General features: G+C 51.2%; 1 protein-coding gene across 13 annotated transcripts in view; it reads left to right on the top strand.

The window, feature by feature from the left end:
• syne1b (spectrin repeat containing, nuclear envelope 1b) overlaps nucleotides 1-19,728 on the top strand; it is a 669,902-nt gene that overhangs the window by 461,512 nt on the left and 188,662 nt on the right. For all 13 annotated transcript variants that reach the window (XM_072505314.1, XM_072505250.1, XM_072505295.1 and 10 more), the window contains 5 exons: nucleotides 4,955-5,131; nucleotides 6,452-6,607; nucleotides 7,561-7,716; nucleotides 8,840-9,010; nucleotides 15,123-15,256. In XM_072505314.1, coding sequence (XP_072361415.1) covers nucleotides 4,955-5,131; nucleotides 6,452-6,607; nucleotides 7,561-7,716; nucleotides 8,840-9,010; nucleotides 15,123-15,256 — 794 coding nt within the window. The remainder of the gene's footprint in view (nucleotides 1-4,954; nucleotides 5,132-6,451; nucleotides 6,608-7,560; nucleotides 7,717-8,839; nucleotides 9,011-15,122; nucleotides 15,257-19,728) is intronic.

Raw genomic sequence — 19,728 nt, 5'->3', positions numbered from 1 at the left:
CGGTGCAGACTCGATGGGCCAAATGGCTCCTTCTGCACTGTTATGTTCTTTCAGGGCAGACCTGTGGAGAGAGACCCTTTCAGGAACAACATGAAAACACTTCTGTCTTGTCAAACTCAAATCCTATGGCGAACTGCTGTTCAACTTAAAATCAGATAGGAGACTGCAAAACTACAGACAGACCTGGCTCCCTCCATTAATTGCATCGTCTGTATCCCAAGCATAACACATTCTTCTGACTCCTCCCACTAAGATGTCCCATGACCTGCTTAGTTAAGACTAAACACAATCCCTCAAATTGACAACACTCCAGGGAACCTCCAACAGTCAAATCAATATTGCATTACCCGTCTCTGTAAAGATGTAAATGGTTAAAATCAATGATTACCTCACTTTTTATAATCCCTTAATCACAGCTTTAGCAGAGATAGTGCATGTATGCATTAAAAAAAAAAGTTTTATTCTCCTTTTTCACATTTCCTCCCAAATTTACACCCACCAACAATAAACAATAATCAGTAACAAATATGTCAATCCCCATGTCAATAACGATCCCATCCTCCCACCAAACCCCAAACATTAGCCCACATGTTCACATAAACAAACGACAAAAAGGAATCAGGAATCACCCATAGTCACCATTAACACACATCGCCCGCTCCTTCACCCCCCCCCCCCCCCCAACTAATGTTCGATGTTATCCAGTTCTTGAAAGTGCATGATGAATAATGCCCATGAATTGTAGAACCCTCCATCCTTCCCCTCAGTTCAAAATTAACCTTCTCAAGAGTCAAGAATTCCAACAGGTCCCCCCACCGCGCCAGGGCACTGGGTGGAGAGGCTGCTCTCCATCCCATCAGGATCCGCCTTCGGGCGATCAACGAGGCGAAGGCTACAACATATGCCTCCGCACCAGTTTCCAACCCTGGCTGGTCCGACACCCCGAATTTGGCCTCCCGGGGGCCCGGATCCAGTTTCACGTGCACCACTTTAGAAATTACCCTAAAAACCGCCTTCCAGTAGTCCTCTAGCTTTGGACAGGACCAAAGCATATGACCGTGATATCGCGCACGAGGTGGAGGCATTCACTCTCCGGAGCACATCACACCAGAACCCCTCCTCCATATCCTCTCCCAACTCTTCCTGCCACTTTGCTTTGATCCCTTCCAGTGGTGCCTTGTCCTCGTCCAAAATGGCTCCGTAAACTGCTGACACTACCCCCTTCTCCAGTCCCCTGTCGTCAGCACCTCCTCCAGCAATGTGGAGGCCGGCTCCACCGGGAAGCTCTGTATCTCCTTTCTGGCAAAATCTCGAACCTGTATGTATCTAAACATTTCCCCCTGCTCCAGCCCATACTTCGCTCCCAGCTCCTTCAATCCTGCAAACAAACTCCTAAGTAACAAATCTTTTAGTGTCTTAATCCCCTTCTCCTCCCTTTCTGAAAATTTCCATCCCACCTCCCTGGCTCAAATCTGTGGTTCCCCCGAATCGGCATTTCCCTTAACCCTGTCCCCAACCCGAAATGTTGGCGAAACTGCCTCCAAATTCTCAATGAAGCTATTATTACCGGACCCCCGTGTATTTCCCTGGGGCTATTGGGAGCGGCTCTAGTGCTTTCAATCCCGACCCCCTGCACAAACTCTCCTCCATCCTGACCCACTGGGAATCAACCGCTCTGACCCAGCTCCGCACCTTCTCCACATTCGCCGCCCAGTAATAATACATCAGGTTCGGGAGACCCAAACCCCCTGCCTGCCTTCCCCTCTGTAGCAGCACCTTTCTAACTCTGGCCACCTTCCCTCCCCATTTGAACGAAGTAATCCTTCCCTCAAACTCTCTGAAAAAACCTATGGCAGGAAAATCGGCAGGCATTGAAAAATAAACCGAAATCGCGGCAACACGTTAATTTTAACCGCCTGTACCCGACCCGCCAGTGACAGAGGGAGACCATCCCACCTTGCCAGATCAGCTTTCACTCTCCCCACCAAACTAGAAATGTTGTACCTGCGGAGCCCCCCCCCCATTCCCGGGCAACCTGCACCCCCAGGTACCTAAAGTGAGTTCCTGTCCTACGGAATGGCAGCACCCCCCACCCCTGCCCTCACCCCCGGCCGAGACACCACAAAATACTCACTCTTGTCTAGATTTAGTTTGTACCCCGAGAAAGACCCAAACACTCGAAGCAGCTCCAATCTTCCCCCTATCGACACACTCGGTTCCGACACGTAAAACAACAAGTCAGCAGCATATAAGGACACCCTATGCTCTATATCCCTCCCCCCCCCCCCCCCCCCCCCCCGCACTATTCCTTTCCATGCCCCCGAACGTCTTAATGCGATGGCCAACGGCTCAATCGCGAGTGCAAACAGCAGGGGGGCATAGGACATCCCTGCCTAGTTCCACGGTGGAGAGAAAAGTATCTCGAGCTGATGTTGTTTGTGCGGACACTCGCCCTCGGCTCCTTATATAGTAGCTTTACCCAGTTCACAAATGCTGGTCCAATCCCAAACTGCTCCAGAACTGCCATCAAGTACCCGGTCAAACGCCTTCTCAGTGTCCAATGCCACAAGCACCTCTGTTTCCTTCCCCTCTGCCGGTGCCATAATTACGTTCAATACCCTTCTAACGTTTGAAAAGAGCTGCCTCCCTCTCACGAACCCCGTCTGATCTTCACCTATCACCTTCGGGAGGCACTCCTCCAGCCTACCCGCCAGTACCTTCGCCAATACTTTTGCGTCCACATTCAGAAGCAATATACGCCTATACGACCCACACTCCGTCGGATCCTTATCTTTTTTTAGCAGCAGCGAAATCGATGCCTGTCCCAAAGTTTGTGTCAACACCCCCTTCCATATCGCCTCTTCAAACATCCCCACCATCAGGGGTACCAGCTTATCCTTGATTTTTTATAATATTCCACCGGAAACCCATCCGGTATGTATGTGTTTTAAACCAGGGTTTTTAATATCATTACTGCCACAAATATAAAATATAATATATAACACTGTCCTATATTCATTACAATAAACACTGGCATGGACTATTTGGATATAAACTCTTTCATCTAGTGAGAGAGTCCAGGACAAGATGGCATAAACTTAAAATTAGAGGTGGACCATTCAGGGGTGATGTCAGGAAACAAGTCTTCATACCCTGTGTAGTGGAAGTCTGGGACTCTCTCTTCCAAAAAGACTTTAAGGCTGAGGATCAATGGAAAATTTCAAGACTTGAGTTTGAAAGACCTTTGTTGGGGTAAAGATATCAAAGGTTACTGAAGCGAGGTGGGTAGACAGTGTTAAGATACAGATCATCCATGATCTAATTGAATGCAGAACATACTGAAAGAGCTGAATGGCCTCCTTCTGTTTCTGAGATTCTAAAAAGTAGAAGCCAAAGGAGACCCTGTATTTATATAGCACCATATTAAATTCCCTGAACATTCCAAAGTGTTTTGAAATCGATGAACCGCTCTTGAGTTGCAGCCACTGTTGTTTTGTAGGGAAGTAGGCTCCCCATTTTTGCATCACAAAGTCCTGTACATAGCTAAGTGATAATGACCAGGTAATCTGTTTTAGTGATGTTGCCTGAAGAATAAACATTGGCTCGGACACGAGGGGGAGCTCCCCTGCTCAGCTTTGAATTGTGCCATGAGTTCTTTACCGTCTAGCCAAAGGGGCAGACAGGGCCTCGATTACATGTGCTGATCCGAAAGACAGCACTCTGATGTGACAGCACTCCTTCAGTATTGTGCAGAAGAGTTTGCCTGGATTATGGGCTCCAGTTTCTCAAGTGGGGCTTGAACATACGACATGCTGACTGAGATTTTGGTCATCTGCCCTAGTAGGGGAGGCAGCAGTGTAATGGTATTGTCGCTAGACTAGTAATCCAGAGACCCAGGGAAAGATCTGGTCGTAGGTTTGAATCCCACCATGGCAGATGGTGAAATTTGAATCAAAACTTGGAAATAAAAGTCTAATGATGACCATGAAACCATTGTCGATTGTTGTAAAAACACATCGGGTTCACCAATGTCCTTTACGGAAGGAAATCTGCCCTACTTACTTGGTCCGGCCTACATGTCACTCTCGACCAACAGCAATGTGGTTGATTCAAGGGTAATTAGGGATGGGCAATAAATGCTATTGACATCCACATCCCGTTAACAAATAAAAGATTATTTAAAAAGTTATGCTGCGGCTCAGTGTTGGATTCTATTTGAAGGGATCAGGATGTTTCATTGCATCTACCACAAAACACCTTTAATGTAAGTGGTGATTGTTGTAAGGGTAGAGTTTTGACATTGCTTTGATGGCACACTATTGGAGCATCAGCTTATTACTGTGGACTCAAGGGGCATAAGGTCAGTTTTAACCTGAGTTCATGACCTCAGGTCCACTGTAAGATGGAGGAGCTGAGCGGGTGTGCGAGGAACAGAGTCAGGGCAGTTTGTCCCTTTCCTTGTTGCCAACCAGTTGAAGTATTGGACTGGGTTGGTTACTGTTTAAAAAAAAAAAAAAAATTTAGAGTACCCAATTCATTTATTTTCCAAATAAGGGACAATTTAGCGTGGTGAATCCACCTACCTTGCGCATCTTTTTGAGTTGTGGGGGTGACACCCACGTGGACACTGGAGAAATGTGCAAACTTCACACAGACAGTGACCCGTGGCTGGGATCGAACCCGGGTTCTCGACGCTGTGAGGCAGCAGTGCTAACCGCTACAACACCGTGCCGCCCGGGGTTAGTTACCGTTGGTGCACAGGTTAGGGAGAATAGGAAAACTGGGTGGAATAGAGATTGATGTAATCGACAATCAGTTCAAATGTTTATGTTGCGATGACTTCAAATCTAAGCCTTGTGTTTGTCTAATTTGTTAACTACGCCCTAGGGGCAGTGGTCTCTGTTGACACTGATGCACCGGATTGTTCTAGTTATGACATATTTGCATTTTGCAGGCTTTCAAGATTGACCTGACCTGTAAGCAGCTGACAGTGGACTTTGTGAACCAGTCAGTGTTACAGATCAGTAGCCATGATGTGGAGAGCAAGCGCAGTGACAAAACCGATTTTGCTGAGCGCCTTGGAGTCATGAACAGGAGGTGGCAACTGCTGCAAGGGCTTATTACTGAGAAGGTAACTGATAGATTCACTCATTTTCCTGGACTGAGTTCGATTAGCCTGAGAGACGAGGGGAGGAATTTTCCCAACCAGTTTTCTCCCTTTGTGGACCTGAGTTTCTTGCTGTTTCTTCTTTTTGCCTCTCTCAAAGAGATTACTTTGCTGCGTAAAAGGCCAGGAAGTGTCCAGTCCCAGTGCTCCAGGCATTGTGAGCGTGGACCAGCTGAACTTCACTGTCGAGGGAAACAATACCTGGATTAATGACATTAGTAATGAGCAAGGATTGTTGCACTGGAGTAGCCCATATAGCCATTGTCAGAGGTAACTTTGTTGCCATACAACATCTGTGGCACTAAACTCCTGCCAGTGGCATTTGTTGACGGTACTCAAGTTTAGTGGCACAGTGAATAGTGAGGATGGGAGCAAACCTCATTACATCCTCAATTCTGTGCCATTGCGCCAACCCACACCCTCTCATCAGAGACAAATATAAAGTGAGATTGAGAGACGAAACGAGTGGGTAGAAACTGTGGCAGATGGAGTTCATTTTGGGTGAAGGCCATTAAGCGTGGTCAGCCATTTTCAACCTAAGAAAATTGGATTAGATTATTTCCTAAACCACGTAGACTGCAGTGCTTCAAAAAGGCGGCTCACCACTACCTACTCGGAGGCAATTAGGGATGGGCAATAAATGCTGGCCTAGCCAATGACGCCCACATTCCGTAAATTACTACATTTTTAAAAAAATCAGTTCTGGACACCATATTAAAAGCAGTGCTAGGACTTCAGGGGTGAGGCCTACAAAAGGGATCAGAAATTTGGAATGCTCTCTCTCACAAAGGTGCTGATGGAAAATTTGGAAAGTGATATTGAGAGAGTTATGTTGTTAAGGGCTGTAAAACTAAAGTTGGTAGATAGTGTTGGGGTATGGATCAGCTATCTGAATTGAATGACCGAGCAGGCTCAGGTGGCTACTTTTGTTCCTGTATTTCAATGTATCTAACTCCCCAGTGAACTAAAACCCAGTCGAAACACCTGCTGATAGGTCTTCAACCAGAAACGAGGCAACACAGCCCCTGCGAGTCCCAGTGAGTTTTACACATTGTGAAACCTGTGGCCCGTAATCCTCACCTGTTGTCACCTGCAACTGGGTGACCGTGCTTGCTCCCAGTCAGGAAGTCGAGTTGTGTTGTTTCTCCATGTGAATGCGCAACAGGTTCCACTGTCTTCTGGAAGACGCTGTATTTAAATTTGTCCGCCAAGATGGTGGTCACTAATTTCTAACCAGCTCCGGTTTAATGGCTGGCTTGTAATAATGTGAATTTATATCGACAGATAAGGTCATTAGAAGGCTCACTAGAATCATGGACTGAGTATGAGAATAGTGTCCGGTGCTTGAAAACGTGGTTTGAAACTCAGGAAGAGAAACTGAAGAAGTGGCATTCCATCAATGACCTTGCCTCTGTCCATACTGCACTGAAGGATTGCCAGGTATGGAACTAAATGCAAATCTCTTTACTTCCTCAATTCTGTGTCATCATAAGGGCGGCGCGGTGGCGCAGAGGGTTAGCCCTGCTGCCTCACAGCGCCGAGGTCCCAGGTTCGATCCCGGCTCTGGGTCACTGTCTGTGTGGAGTTTGCACATTCTCCCCGTGTCTGTGTGGGTTTCGCCCCCACAACCCAAAGATGTGCAGGGTAGGTGGATTGGCCACGCTAAATTGCCCCTTAATTGGAAAAAATGAATTGGGTACTCTAAATTTTTTTTAAAAATAAAATAAAAAATAAATTCTGTGTCATCACGCTGGCCCTTGCACCCAAATCATCAAGAAGTCACTCTCCCAGCTCCTCCTAAGTGTCTCTGTGCACTTATATAAATATATAAATCAAGTGAAGATTTCTGGTCTGGTCTGGTTGCACCTTCTCATGCAGTGGCACTAGACCTGTGGTCAGTACTTTGTCAATCCATTGAACTGCAGAAAATCCTTATCCTCAAACTGATGAGACTAATGCTAAGGTTTCCCATGTAATGGTATCTGCATGCACCCCTTCTCAACTCTCAGGAAAATCTCAGGGCTCCTTTCTCTGGAAAATGGATGGGAGAGAGGAGATTAGGGTTATGAAGGGCATCAATATGGTTTATGTAGAGGAGAGGTTGCCTCTTCTGAGGAGTCCAAAATCCAATTCCATTGAATGTAAGATTGCCACAAATAAATCCGATAAGGAGGAAGAGTTTTCCCCAAAGACGACTGAGAATGTGGAACTTTCTACCGCATGGAGTAGTGGAGGAGCATAACGTAGAACAGAAAGCTGGAGAAGCACGTGAGGGAAATGGAATAAAAGGATGGGGCACGATGAAGTAATTAAAGTGGTAAAGACTCGTGTGGAGCATAAACATCAGCCTTTTTTTTCCTGTACTGTAAATTCCATGTAATTTTATTTCTTAGGAACTGGAAGATGTGATCCGAGTGAAAGAAAAGGAAGTAGAGAAGGTTGAACAAAGTGGGCTGCTCCTGATCCAGAACAAGAAAGAGGAGGTGTCCAGCAGTGTTATGGAAACACTCCGAGAACTCAATCACTCCTGGGCTCATCTGGACCACTTGGTAATGATGCGGGATTAGGCTGTGTTGCATTACATACAAATGGCAGTGGAGTGAATTTCCACTTGCCATGCCGTGTCTATGATTCACTCAAAAGAAGTGCATTAGCTACTTTGCGTGAATTTCCTGCCTCTTACTTTGACTCTGTTTCCAGCGTAGAGAAGCAAATTAATCAATCAGCAGCTATCGTCTGGTGAATGTGCGGATAATAACAGCGCTGGGACCTGCAACCTCAATACCCCGGGCGCTGGCTACGCTTGTAGCCAATCAAACTGACCTTACTGGCTCCGTTACCTAGAATTGAATGGTATTGAGTGCTGAGGGCATGGTTGCCGAATGGTCTGGCACTGGATCGGTTCTGACATGGCACATCGGGAATCCAGATGTTGTCGTTCAAATCCCACCAATTCCAAAAATCTTATTTGTGGCTTGCTACAAGACCTTGGAATCTGTTGGCTTGTTGTAAAAGCCCAGAGGGTTGATAATGCCCTTTAGGGAAAGGAATCTATCACACTCCCACCCAGCCTGGCCTACATGTGACTCCAACCCTGAACTATGCTGTAGCTCCTAACGGGATCACGGGAAGGACAAAAATTCCAGCCTTGTCCCAGCCATAAACATCCCAAGAACAATTATATTGTTTTTTCAGGGTAGGATGCCACGCACCAAAACCTTGCCAGTTGTTGTGAGCATGTTTAACGCCCCTTTTCGTAACATCTCACAGAAGGAGGCCGTTTGACCTCTCACTTCTGTAGTGACTCTTTGTGAGACCTATCCAATTAGACCCCACTCCCTCGGCCCTGTCTGGGGGTAGAAAAGGAGAGTGGGAAGCAAGAAAATTCATTTTTGGAGACCCAACAATTAAGATGAAGCTCAGATGAGACAGATGACACTAGTGAAAAAGCAAATCGTAGAAGGAGAAACCCCCCCCCCCTACAGTGGCCGCTAATACAGGCAATCATTTATTGTCGCAGCACTTTCGTTATGAAGCAGCAATCAACTCCGTTAATCAACTCCGTCTGATGGTCCAGAATATGTTTTCTTTGACTTCAGTTGAGAGTTCCACACATGTTGTCTTTCCCAAGCAGAGAACACGTAATCAGTGCTCAGTCTTGCAATGTTTCAGGTTGGCCAACTAAAGATTACTCTTCAGTCAGTGCTGGACCAGTGGAATATTTACAAGGACGCCTTCGAAGAGATTAATGGCCACATGATGGATGCTAGGTACTCCCTTTCACGTTTCCGTTTGCTGACTGGCTCTCTGGAAGCTGTGAAAATTCAGGTGGACAACCTACAGGTAAGAACTGCACCATTAATGTTTTTTATGCACTTGTTTATTCGGTGAAAGTGAAATTTAATGATGACCATCTCAGCTGAATTAGGCCATACTTCCTTATATACTGATGAGTGAGTTCCCTTTGCAACTTGAATGTTAGTGAATGGCGTATATTGTGCATGTCCCTGTCTATCAGCGATGATGCTCTTGATTAACTAGAATTGTAGAGAATTGACATCACACAGACAGGCCATTCAACCCACCTGATCTAGTCCAATGTTTTTTATGAGATCTCATGCTTCCTTACTTACCCCCATATCCTTCTACCACCTTTCTTCCTCGTACTTGTCTAGCTTCCCTTTAAAGGTATCTATACTGTTCGCCATTGAACCTGTCAGAATAGGGTTTGGTGTTTAGAAATCTAACATCCTCCTAAGTCACCCCTAGTGATATAAAGCAGGGGCCTTGTAATAATGCACTTTCAGAGACTTAATTAGTGAATAACAAAGGATTTATTTGCAAGGATCTACAAGTGAAGCAGCATGTCTGCAGCTAGTTCTGGAATGCCTCCTGCCTAAGAGACTCCTCCACCTGGGGTGATTCCCAACTCTGAATCCCGATTGGTCACTCAGGCCAGGTGACCCTTACTCTGCTGTGTTGCCCTTAAAGGGACAATCACTACAGGCCCTCAACCTTTTTACTTCTGAGGCCTCCTTCCTCTCTTAAAAAAAGCTGTACAGACCCCAAACAGCACAAATATTATTTATGTTTTTAAATTAGTTAAAAATTAAACATATTGGCATGATTTAATGGCTGCTTGAGCGAGAGTGCAACGTGTCCGTTAGATCGCGGCAGAGGCCACCATCCGGAGCCACGCCGGGCACCAATCAGTTTGCGATCTAACTGGCCCGTTGGTGAAATCAGGATCCTGCCGTGGCATAGCGAGAAAGCATTAATCACCACTTAAAGCCAATCTCCATACAATTAACGGGAATGACCCCGAATCTAACTGCCTCACCAGCAAGTGGTCACGCAGGCGCCGATAAGTACTCTTTTTTTAAAAATGTGAAGCTGGCAGAATGACTGCTGTGGGGAGGTGAGGAGACATCTCTGCTCCCAGGCAATGAGCCCGGCGTCACTGAAGCTGCTGCACCAGTGCTCAGGTGCAGGGTAGGGGGCGGGGGGGGGAGGTTGTCTCAGCGCCTGACGGTTTGCCATGCCACCCCTTGGATCATGTGTACCCATTACGGTGGCGACCCCAGCCCCTGCCTGTCTGTCCCACTAACCACCCATAACTCCCACTGACTGCGGAGGCCTCTGGTGGGGCGGAGGAAGGCTATTGCTAATAGGAATTGGCAATCGTAGCTAAGTGAGCACTTCACAGCTCCCAAGTGGATTCCCGTGGATAGGTGTGCCATGTGGCAGTTGTTGCCTGGCATCCCAATCAGAGCGTGATGCCTGGACACTGTGCCTGAGCCCTTCAGGAGGCAACACCACAGATGCAGCGGACAACATCCGAACACCCAGGGGCGGGGCTCCAACACCGGGGCATCTCGGCGACCACAGGGTGAGTCTGTGCACTGGAGAGGGGATTAGCACCCGGTCCAGGTAATGTTGCATGTGGGTCTCTGTGGTACAGGGTGTGGGGTCCGGTGACCAAGGGGCCCCACGGCGGCTGGGGGTCGGGGGGGGGGGGGGGAGTAATGGGGGAATGGAGGGTCCCGGGGTGGAAGACTCCTCTGGCTGTCAGTCTCTCACCCTCTCCAATTCCTCACAGATATTATATGAGATGGATGATATCTTGTACCCCACGGAGGCTGCCCTCATGGTGCTGCTGGCAGGCCAGGCTGCCAGACGCCGGAGAAGGTGATGGCAGCAGCGTCAACAGAGGGGTGAGGCGGTGCCCATGTGAAGGGCCCCGCTCCACACCCTGAGAACCCAGCCGCCCATTAGCCAGGGAAGGACCCAGAATGAGAGGCCGGTGAAAGCTCAAGGTGTACAGGCGTAGTTGGCCTTTCGAACAGATGACGGACAGAACGTGCCGCAGAAGGCCCCGCCTCGACAAGGAGATGGTGTGGCACCTGTGCCATGATATTGCAAACTTGGCACCACATGGAGGAGGAGGACACCTACTCCCTCTGGCCATCACGGTCATTGCAGCCCTGAACGTCTGCACCTCGGGATCATTCCAGCGCTCGAGTGGGCACTTGTGTAGCATCGCACAAGCTACAGCCCACATGTGACGTAACGGATGCCCTGTTTGCCTGGGCAGCGAGCTATATAAACCTGTCATGGACCAGGCCCAACAAGATGCCCGGGCAGCAAGATAGTCCGCCATCACCGGGATGCCCCAGGTCCAAGGGGCAATAGATGGCACGCATGTGTGTGCATGCTTCCCAGGCAGTGTGCATGATGGCTGCATCCTGGGCAGTCTGACATCCCTGGTTGCTTTGAGGACCACCGCAGGATGGCCGGTTGGCTCTTGGGGGATAAGGGGTACCCGCTGGGGACATGGCTAATTATGCTAGTACATAGCCCGGTGACCGATGTGGAGACCCTATACAACATGGCCCATGTGGCTACCCGGGCTGTCATTGAGCGGTGCAACGGACTCCTCAAAATGTGGTTCAATGCCTTGACCGCTCTGGTGGTTCACTGCAGAACACCTCTCAGAGAGGCGGCCAATTTGTTATGGACTGCAGTGCCCTCCACAACCTGGCACAGCAGTGGGGTGACATACTGGAGGTGGAGAGGGAGAAACATGTAGCCACGTCCGAGGAAGACGAGGATGTGCCGGATTAGGAGGAGCTGGGGGACGATGCCGGATAGGACCCGCAGGACCAGCTGGAGGATGGAGGACAGGCAGCAGCAGCGAGGATCCGGCACACCCAGAGGGCCAGGAAGGCCCTCATCCTAGCCTGCTTCACGTAGGACATGACCGTGTCTGTTATCCCCCCCCCCCCCAAATCAGCGGGTCACTGACAAAGGCAGGGGGGTGATGACAGCCCGCTGCGAAGACTGAGCGCTGGTGTTCTACAATCTATGCCATAGTCTGATTCCTTCCTGTCTACTGAGTGCTCACTCACATCTATCACCTGCACATGGTGTGCCTGGGTCGGGGGGGGGGGTTTGGTGTTGGAAATCCAGGATCCCATGTGGCTGCTGCAGGTGATTTGTGGCCAGCCTGCGTTGCGGAGGAAAGGGCCAGAGGCGTCCTATTTTGCAGGTGCAATGTCTTTGAATTCTGCACATATGGGTCCCCAACTGCCCCTAACCTCCGATGGTGCCCCCCCTCCCCCAACCCATGCCTCCTCAGTGGTACTCAACCTGATTAGCCTTCTGTGCTCTGTCACTGCATCTAGGTGTGTTCACAGGATGCACATTAGAGGTGGAGGCAGCCTGCTGCCTACTGCATCCCATGGCCTTTGATGCCCCTGGGGGCCCTGAGGCCGGATGGCCCAGACCCACTTGCTGGTGCCACATGCCCCATGGCAGTCCCCACGGAACTCCCCTCTGAGGTGTTCTCATGGGAGGCAAGGGGGGTGATCACCCCAGAAGGGCCAGCACCCTGCAGTAAAATGGACATGTGGTTAGTGGGAGGGATGGGTCAGTCTGTATGGCATTAGCCACTATTGTGTGACAGGTCATCTGGGTGGGGGATAGTGAATCCTCACCTCTGCGCCATACGTCGATGACCGATCTGTCCTCAGCCATCATCGGGGCCTCCAGGGCCTGTTCCTCGTAGGGATGAGGATTCTGATGTCCAGCCGCCCCACAGCCCATCTGGGCCCTCTCCCGTCTGTTGTGGGCCAACATCTCCTGCTGAGACACAGCTGGGGCATCGTGAGCCGCATGCTTTGTTCATCATGGGTGTGGGGTAGTGGATCTGGGGTCGGGGCGCGAGGATGGGGCATATGGGGGGGTGGATGGTGGGGGACCGGCGTGGGCGGCACTGGTGGACATGGGCGGGCCAGGACACAGTACACTGCCGGGTAGGGGCGGTGCCAGGTGCATGGTCATGGTGGGGAGGGGGTAGCTGGCGGGGGCAATGCCAGGGAGCCGGTGCCAACCCAACCGTGTGGCCCGGTGGAGGTCATTTGATCTTACAGCACTGGGTGCCGGTCCTCCTGGTGACGCTCCCCAAGCTGACAATTGCTGCCACTTCCTCCCAGGAGGCACTGGCTTCCCTGTGGTTGACCCTCCGAGTCCCTCAGGGGAACAGATCTCCCGATCTGGTCTCGACGGCGTTAACAATCCGGTCAGCATCCCCGAATCGTCGGGCTTGTCTTCTTCGTGTCATGGCTGCGAGCAGTGTGGGATTTGCTTTGCAGGATCGGTTAAAGTGCCGGTCGCCCTTGCTGGCAGGGAGCTGGTGGGCACGGTCCCGAGGAATCAGACAGTGGGGCCATCATTTGCGGTGTGAAGCCTGTTAAGTGGACCAATTAATGTTTGATACCGGTGACGGCTTCGCTGGGTCGAGCGTTGGGAAGGCTCTCAGCAGTTTCTGTTCCTGACCACATTTATGAACTTTTCCATTGGCTTCAGTGGCCTCTGAACCCCCCAGAATGTAGACCAGTTGTGATTTCCACCAGCCTCACGTTGCGCCGGTGGGTGTCGGAGCTGAAGGGACCCGGTGAATTTGGTTTAAAGACGAACCTGAATACATTAATTGCAGATTTAAATATGCTAATAAGGTTCTCAATCTCGCTGGGCGTGAACCAGATTACATCGCCAGCCGGGGTGGGAAGAATCTCAAGATGAGTTCTCCTGGCGCAAATCGTGTTATGGCCCTCTTGCGAGATTTTCCACGCCATAGCGTGATTTGTGCCTGCAAGAGTGATGCCGGAGAGTCCCCCCTCCTGATCTCAGCTGACACTCTTGAGTGCAGTGCTGAGGTAGCGTTGCATTCTTGGAGATGCTGTTTTTCAGGCAAAGTGTTAGACTGGCTGTCCTCTCAGGTGAATGTAAAAGTCCCAAGGAACTTTTATCCCAGTGTCGCGGCCAATATATAATCCCTCAACTGATACCACTTTGGGGTTGGATAGGGTGGACAGTGAGAGCCTTCTCCCGCGGATGGAAATGGCTGGCACGAGGGGACATAACTTTAAACTGAGGGGTAATAGACATAGGACAGAGGTCAGAGGTAGGTTCTTTACGCAAAGAGTAGTGAGGCCGTGGAATGCCCTACCTGCTACAGTAGTGAACTCGCCAACATTGAGGGCATTTAAAAGTTTATTGGATAAACATATGGATGATAATGGCATAGTGTAGGTTAGATGGCTTTTGTTTCGGTGCAACATCGTGGGCCGAAGGGCCTGTACTGCGCTGTATTGTTCTATGTTCTATGTTCTATAAACAGATGAGCTAGTCATTACCTCATCCGTGTTTGTGGGATCTGCTGCGTCTCCACATTAAACCAGTGAGTATTTAATTGACTCTAAAGCATTTTCTGATGCCCTGAGGTCAGGCAGGTTGCTATGTAAATACACTGGGCCTGATTTTCCACCTTGCGCCCTCGTGGTGTGTTTCGAAAGGGACGGAGGCGGTCCACCATTGGCCAGGGGCAGGATCTTCCAGTCCCGCCGCTGTCAACAGTTTCCCGTTGTCCACACCCTCTGCCGCAAGGGACCCCGCGGCAGGGGATTGCCGTCGGTGGGACCGTAAGATCCCGCCAGTGGGAGCAGCTAGAAAATCGCGCCCAATTTCTTTCTCTTTTCCCAACCTTTACTTTCAGAACCCTTTTCTTCACCCTTGACTTCTATGTGCTAACCCTTTCCATTTTCCCCTTTGGTCCACTCTGGTCACCTTCAATGTAATGCACCTATCATTGTGCACACAAGCTCAAGAGAATTACAAGGTGCTGCCAAGTTTGGCATAGAGCTTTATTTCAGTTCAGTTCCTGTCAGTGTTGGTTGAGGCAGCATCTGTCCAGCTGATGCAGGACCATAATTAATTCAAGGCTTCATTTGGTTTAAAGCACAAGGTGGTTCATTTCATTGCCTAAGTTGCTCCAACTGCAAAGGGCCAAAGTTGGTTTCCGCCAATTCAAAATCAAAAACGTCACCCCTTTTCCTCGAATATAAATGCCACCTGCCGTTACTTCATCAACATTTGGTCCACATTTCTTTGACAGAAGCTGCAAGAGGAGTTGGAGAGGTCAGAGTGCAGCCTGCGGAAGTTTGATTCTATGTCCAACCAGCTGCTAAAGGAGTGCCAGCCGCCGGTTAACAGCTTGCTGACCACTAATCTGAATGAAGTTAACACGAGGTAAGGATTCCAGGGAGCACAGCTCCCGTTGTTTATCAATAACACAGCTTTGCAACAGCATCGTGGCTAAAAGCTGCAGTATAATTCATCGTGAACCAGTTAGCCTTTTATGCTGGGATGTGCCTGATGCGCAATCAATTGTACAAAGACGCAGATTGGGTACAACTGTGGCTTTATTACAGTCAGATGCGTGGCCTCCTGCTGCAGCTGGAGAAATGGCAGGGCACTGGAGGTCATGCATATTTATACTGTTCTTAGTGGGCGGAGCCAGCCGGCAGGAGCTACCGGCGAACCTGTAGTGCAGGTCCTACCTTACATCCCCTAATACAGTGGTTCACCACATTCACCCCCTGTTAAAAATGAGTCTGGCGGGGGTGATGTGAATCTATATACAAATAGTGCAATTATGTACAGTAGTAAGAAGAAAAAGAAAAAGTCCATGTTGACGGTCCGGAGTCAAAGGTTCTGCCGGTCCGGTGATTTGGTGCTTCGTTGGGATCGGCGTAACGGTGGCGGTGAGGCCGGTGCCGACGGTGGTGGAGGTGGCACCGATGGCGGAGGTGGTGGTGCTGATGCTGGCCAGTCATCAGGGAACTCCGGGTGCGTGCCGAAGTCCTCTTGTGCAGAAAGGGGGGGGGAGGAGGGGTGGTCTGGTGGGGTCAATATTGGCGGCATGATGGGAAGGGGGGGGGGGGCGCATTGGTGGGGGGGGGTTGTTGGGGTGGAACCTGACGGTGCCAGGTCCCTGAGTGAGACAGTATCTTGGCGGCTGTTGGGGAACTCAACATAGGCATATTGAGGGTTGGCATGGAGCAGGTGAACCCTGTCAACCAAGGGGTCCGCCCTGTGGAGTCGGACGTGCCTACGGAGAAGGGCCGGTCCTGGAGCAGCGAGCCAAGTCGGGAGCGACACCTCGGATGTGGACTTCCTGGGGAAGGTAAAAACACGTTCATGGGGTGTGTTATTAGTGGCGGTGCACAATAGTGACCGGATGGAGTGCAGCGCGTCGGGGGGACCTCCTGCCAGCGAGAGGCTGGGAGGTTCCTGGACCATAGGGCCAGCTGGACGGCCCTCCAAACTGTCCCATTCTCCCATTCTACTTGCCCGTTTCCCCGGGGGTTGTAGCTGGTCGTCCTGCTGGAGTCTATACCCCTGCTGAGCAGGAACTGACGCAGCTCATCGCTCATGAATGAGGATCCCCTGTCACTGTGGATGTAGGCGGGGCAACCGAACAGAGCGAAGATGGTGCTGAGGGCCTTGATGGCGGTGGCAGATGTCATATCGGGGCATGGGATGGCGAAGGGGAATCTGGAGTACTCATCGACCACACTGAGAATGTACGTGTTATGGTCGGTGGAGGGGAGGGGCCCTTTGAAATCCACGCTGAGGCGTTCAAAGGGGTGGGAAGCCTTCACCAGACACGCATGCTCTGGCTGGTGGAAGTGCGGCTTGCACTCCGCACAGACCTGGCAGTCCCTGGTGACTTGCCTTACTTCCTCGACGGAGTAGGGCAGATTGCAGCTTTGACCAGATGGTACAATCGAGTGACCCCCGGGTGCCAAAGGCTGTCGTGTAGGGCCTGGAGTTGGTCCACTTGTGTGCTGGCACATGTACCTCGGGAGAGGGCGTCTGGGGGCTCGTTGAGTTTACCGGGGCGATACAAAATCTCGTAATTATAGGGGGAGAGCTCGATTCTCCACCGCAATATTTTATCATTTTTGATCTTGCCCCGCTGTGTGTTATTGAACATGAAGGCTACTGACCGTTGGTCCATGAGGACAGTGAATCTCTTACCGGCCAGCTAATGCCTCCTATACCGCACAGCTTCAACGATAGCTTGGGCCTCCTTTTCGACGGATGAATGTCGAATTTCAAAGACATGAAGGGTGCGGGAAAAGAATGCCACGGGCCTGCCTGCCTGGTTTAGAGTGGCGGCAAGGGTGACGTCTGAAGCGTCGCTTTCTACTTGAAAAGCCAGTGACTTGTCCACTGTGCGCATCCCGGCCTTTGCAAAAGCATGTTGTGCCTCGGCCGCGAGGGGGAATAGTGTGGACTGAATGAGTGGGCGGGCCTTGTCCGCATAGTTTGGGACCCACTGAGCGTAGTAGGAAAAGAACCCCAGGCAGCGTTTGAGGGCCTTGGGGCAGTGGGGGAGGGGAAGCTGCATGAGGGGACGCATGCGGTCAGGGTCGGGCCTGAGAAGTCCGTTTTGGACTATGTAGCCGAGAATGGCTAATCGGGTTGTGCTGAACACACATTTCTCTTTGTTGTAGGTCAGGTTGAGAAGAGTGGCAGTGCATAGGAAATTATCGAGGTTGGCATCGTGGTCCTGCTGGTCATGGCCGCAGATGGTGACATTATCTGAGTACGGAAAGGTGGCCCGCAAACCGTACTGGTCGACCATTCGGTCCATCTCCCTTTGGAAGACTGAGACCCCATTTGTGATGCCGAAAGGGACCCTAAGGAAGTGGTAGAGGCGACCGTCCGCCTCGAAGGCCATGCATGGCCGGTCCGACTTCCGGATGGGGAGCTGGTGGTAGGCGGATTTCAGGTCAATTGTTGAGAAGACCCGGTACTGCGCAATCTGATTGACCATATCAGATATGCGTGGGAGGGGGTACGCGTCGAGCTGTGTGTACCAATTGATGGTCTGGCTGTAATCCACGACCATCCTGTGTTTCTCCCCAGTTTTAACCACTACCACTTGTGCTCTCCAGGGGCTGTTGCTGGCCTCGGTAATACCCTCCTTAAGCAGCCGCTGGACTTCGGACCTGATAAAGGTCTTGTCCTGGGTGCTGTACTGTTTGCTCCTGGTGGCAACGGGCTTGCAATCCGCAGTTAGATTGGCAAAAAGGGAGGGGGGATCGACCTTGAGGGTCGCGAGGCCACAAACGGTAAGGGGGGGTAAGGGCCCGCCGAATTTGAGGGTGAGGCTCTGGAGATTGCACTGGAAGTCCAGGCCCAACAGGAGTGCGGCGCAGAGATTAGGAAGGACATAGAGGCGGAAGTTACTAACTTCTACGCCCTGGACAGTGAGGGTGACTGTACAGAAGCCTCGGATCGGGACGGAGTGGGATCCGGAGGCTAGGGATATCCTTTGATTGGCAGGATGGACCGCGAGGGAGCAGCGCCTTATCCTATCAGGGTGTACGAAGATTTCGGTGCTCCCGGAGTCCAGCAGGCATAAGCCGCGTGGCCGTTGATTTTCACCGTCGTCGACGCGGTGGCCAGGTTGTGCGGGCGAGATTGGTCCAGCGTCATCGAAGCGAGCCGCGGGTAGCCGTCGGATGCTTCGGGTGGCGAGCGTGTGCAGTTCCGATCTCGGGATGTCCGGAGACTCTGTGGGGGACAAGATGGCGCCGCCCATGGTGGGCACATTGCGGGGTCGGGACAAGATGGCGGCACCCATGGGGCGCACGTGGCCCGGGAGGAGAAGATGACGGCTCCCATTGTGCGTCTGGCGTGGGGGTGGGGGCGATAGCGGGCGCGATCGCAGCAACTGCACGGGCCTGGCACACAGCCGCGAAGTGGCCCTTTTTACTGCAGGCTTTACAAACGGCAGTGCAGGCCGGGCAGTTTTGGCGGGGGTGCTTCTGCTAACCGCAGAAATAGCAGCGGGGACCCCCGGGGTGCGCAGATCCGCGTGCGGCGCAGGCGTATTGGGAAGGCAGGGCCCCAGCTGAGGAGGTCGTTGGCGGGGTCCAGGAGGGATAGGAAGGGGTAGAAGGGTGGGCAGCGCGGTGGGAGGGGTAAGTTTGCACATTACGGGATGCGACCGTCATGGAGAGCGCTATGATTTTCGTCTCCGCCAATTCAAGCGTGGCCTCTTCCAGTAATCGTTCTCGGATTCGGTCCGACGCAATCACCGTCACGAAGGCATCGCGCCTGAGGAGATTTGCGTGTTCGCCGACGGTAACGGCCTGACAGTCACAGTCCCGGACGTGTGGAATTAGGGCCCGCCAGAAGTCTTCGATGGACTCACCAGGTAGTTGCGAGCGGGTGGCAAGTACATGCCTGGCGAAGAGCGTGTTCGCTTTCTGCGCGCAGTGTTCTTTAAGGAGTTCCATTGCTTTCGCGTAATTCGTGGCGTCTTGGATCAACGGGAACACGCTGGAGCTCAGTCTGGAGTACAGGATGTTTATCTTCTGAGCCTCTGTTGGCGCGGGGTCCGCAGCATTGATGTAGGCCTCAAAACATGCTAGCCAGTGAGTAAAGTCTTTCCTGGCGTCGGGCGAGTGAGGATCCAGCTGCAGGCGATCGGGCTTAATTCGGATATCCATTCTGTGGAAAAACCTGACTGTAATAAATTGATGCACGATCAATTGCACAAAGACGTAGATTGGGTACAACTGTGGCTTTATTACAGTCAGATGCTTGGCCTCCTGTTGCAGCTGGCGAAATGGCAGGGCACTGGAGGTCATGCATATTTATACTGTTCTTAGTGGGCGGAACCAGCCGGTAGGCGGCGAACC

This window comes from Scyliorhinus torazame, chromosome 1 (assembly GCF_047496885.1).
Source record: "Scyliorhinus torazame isolate Kashiwa2021f chromosome 1, sScyTor2.1, whole genome shotgun sequence".
NCBI lineage: Eukaryota > Metazoa > Chordata > Chondrichthyes > Carcharhiniformes > Scyliorhinidae > Scyliorhinus > Scyliorhinus torazame.
Note: the sequence above shows the minus strand (reverse complement) of the source record. Positions and strands in the feature narration are given on the sequence as shown.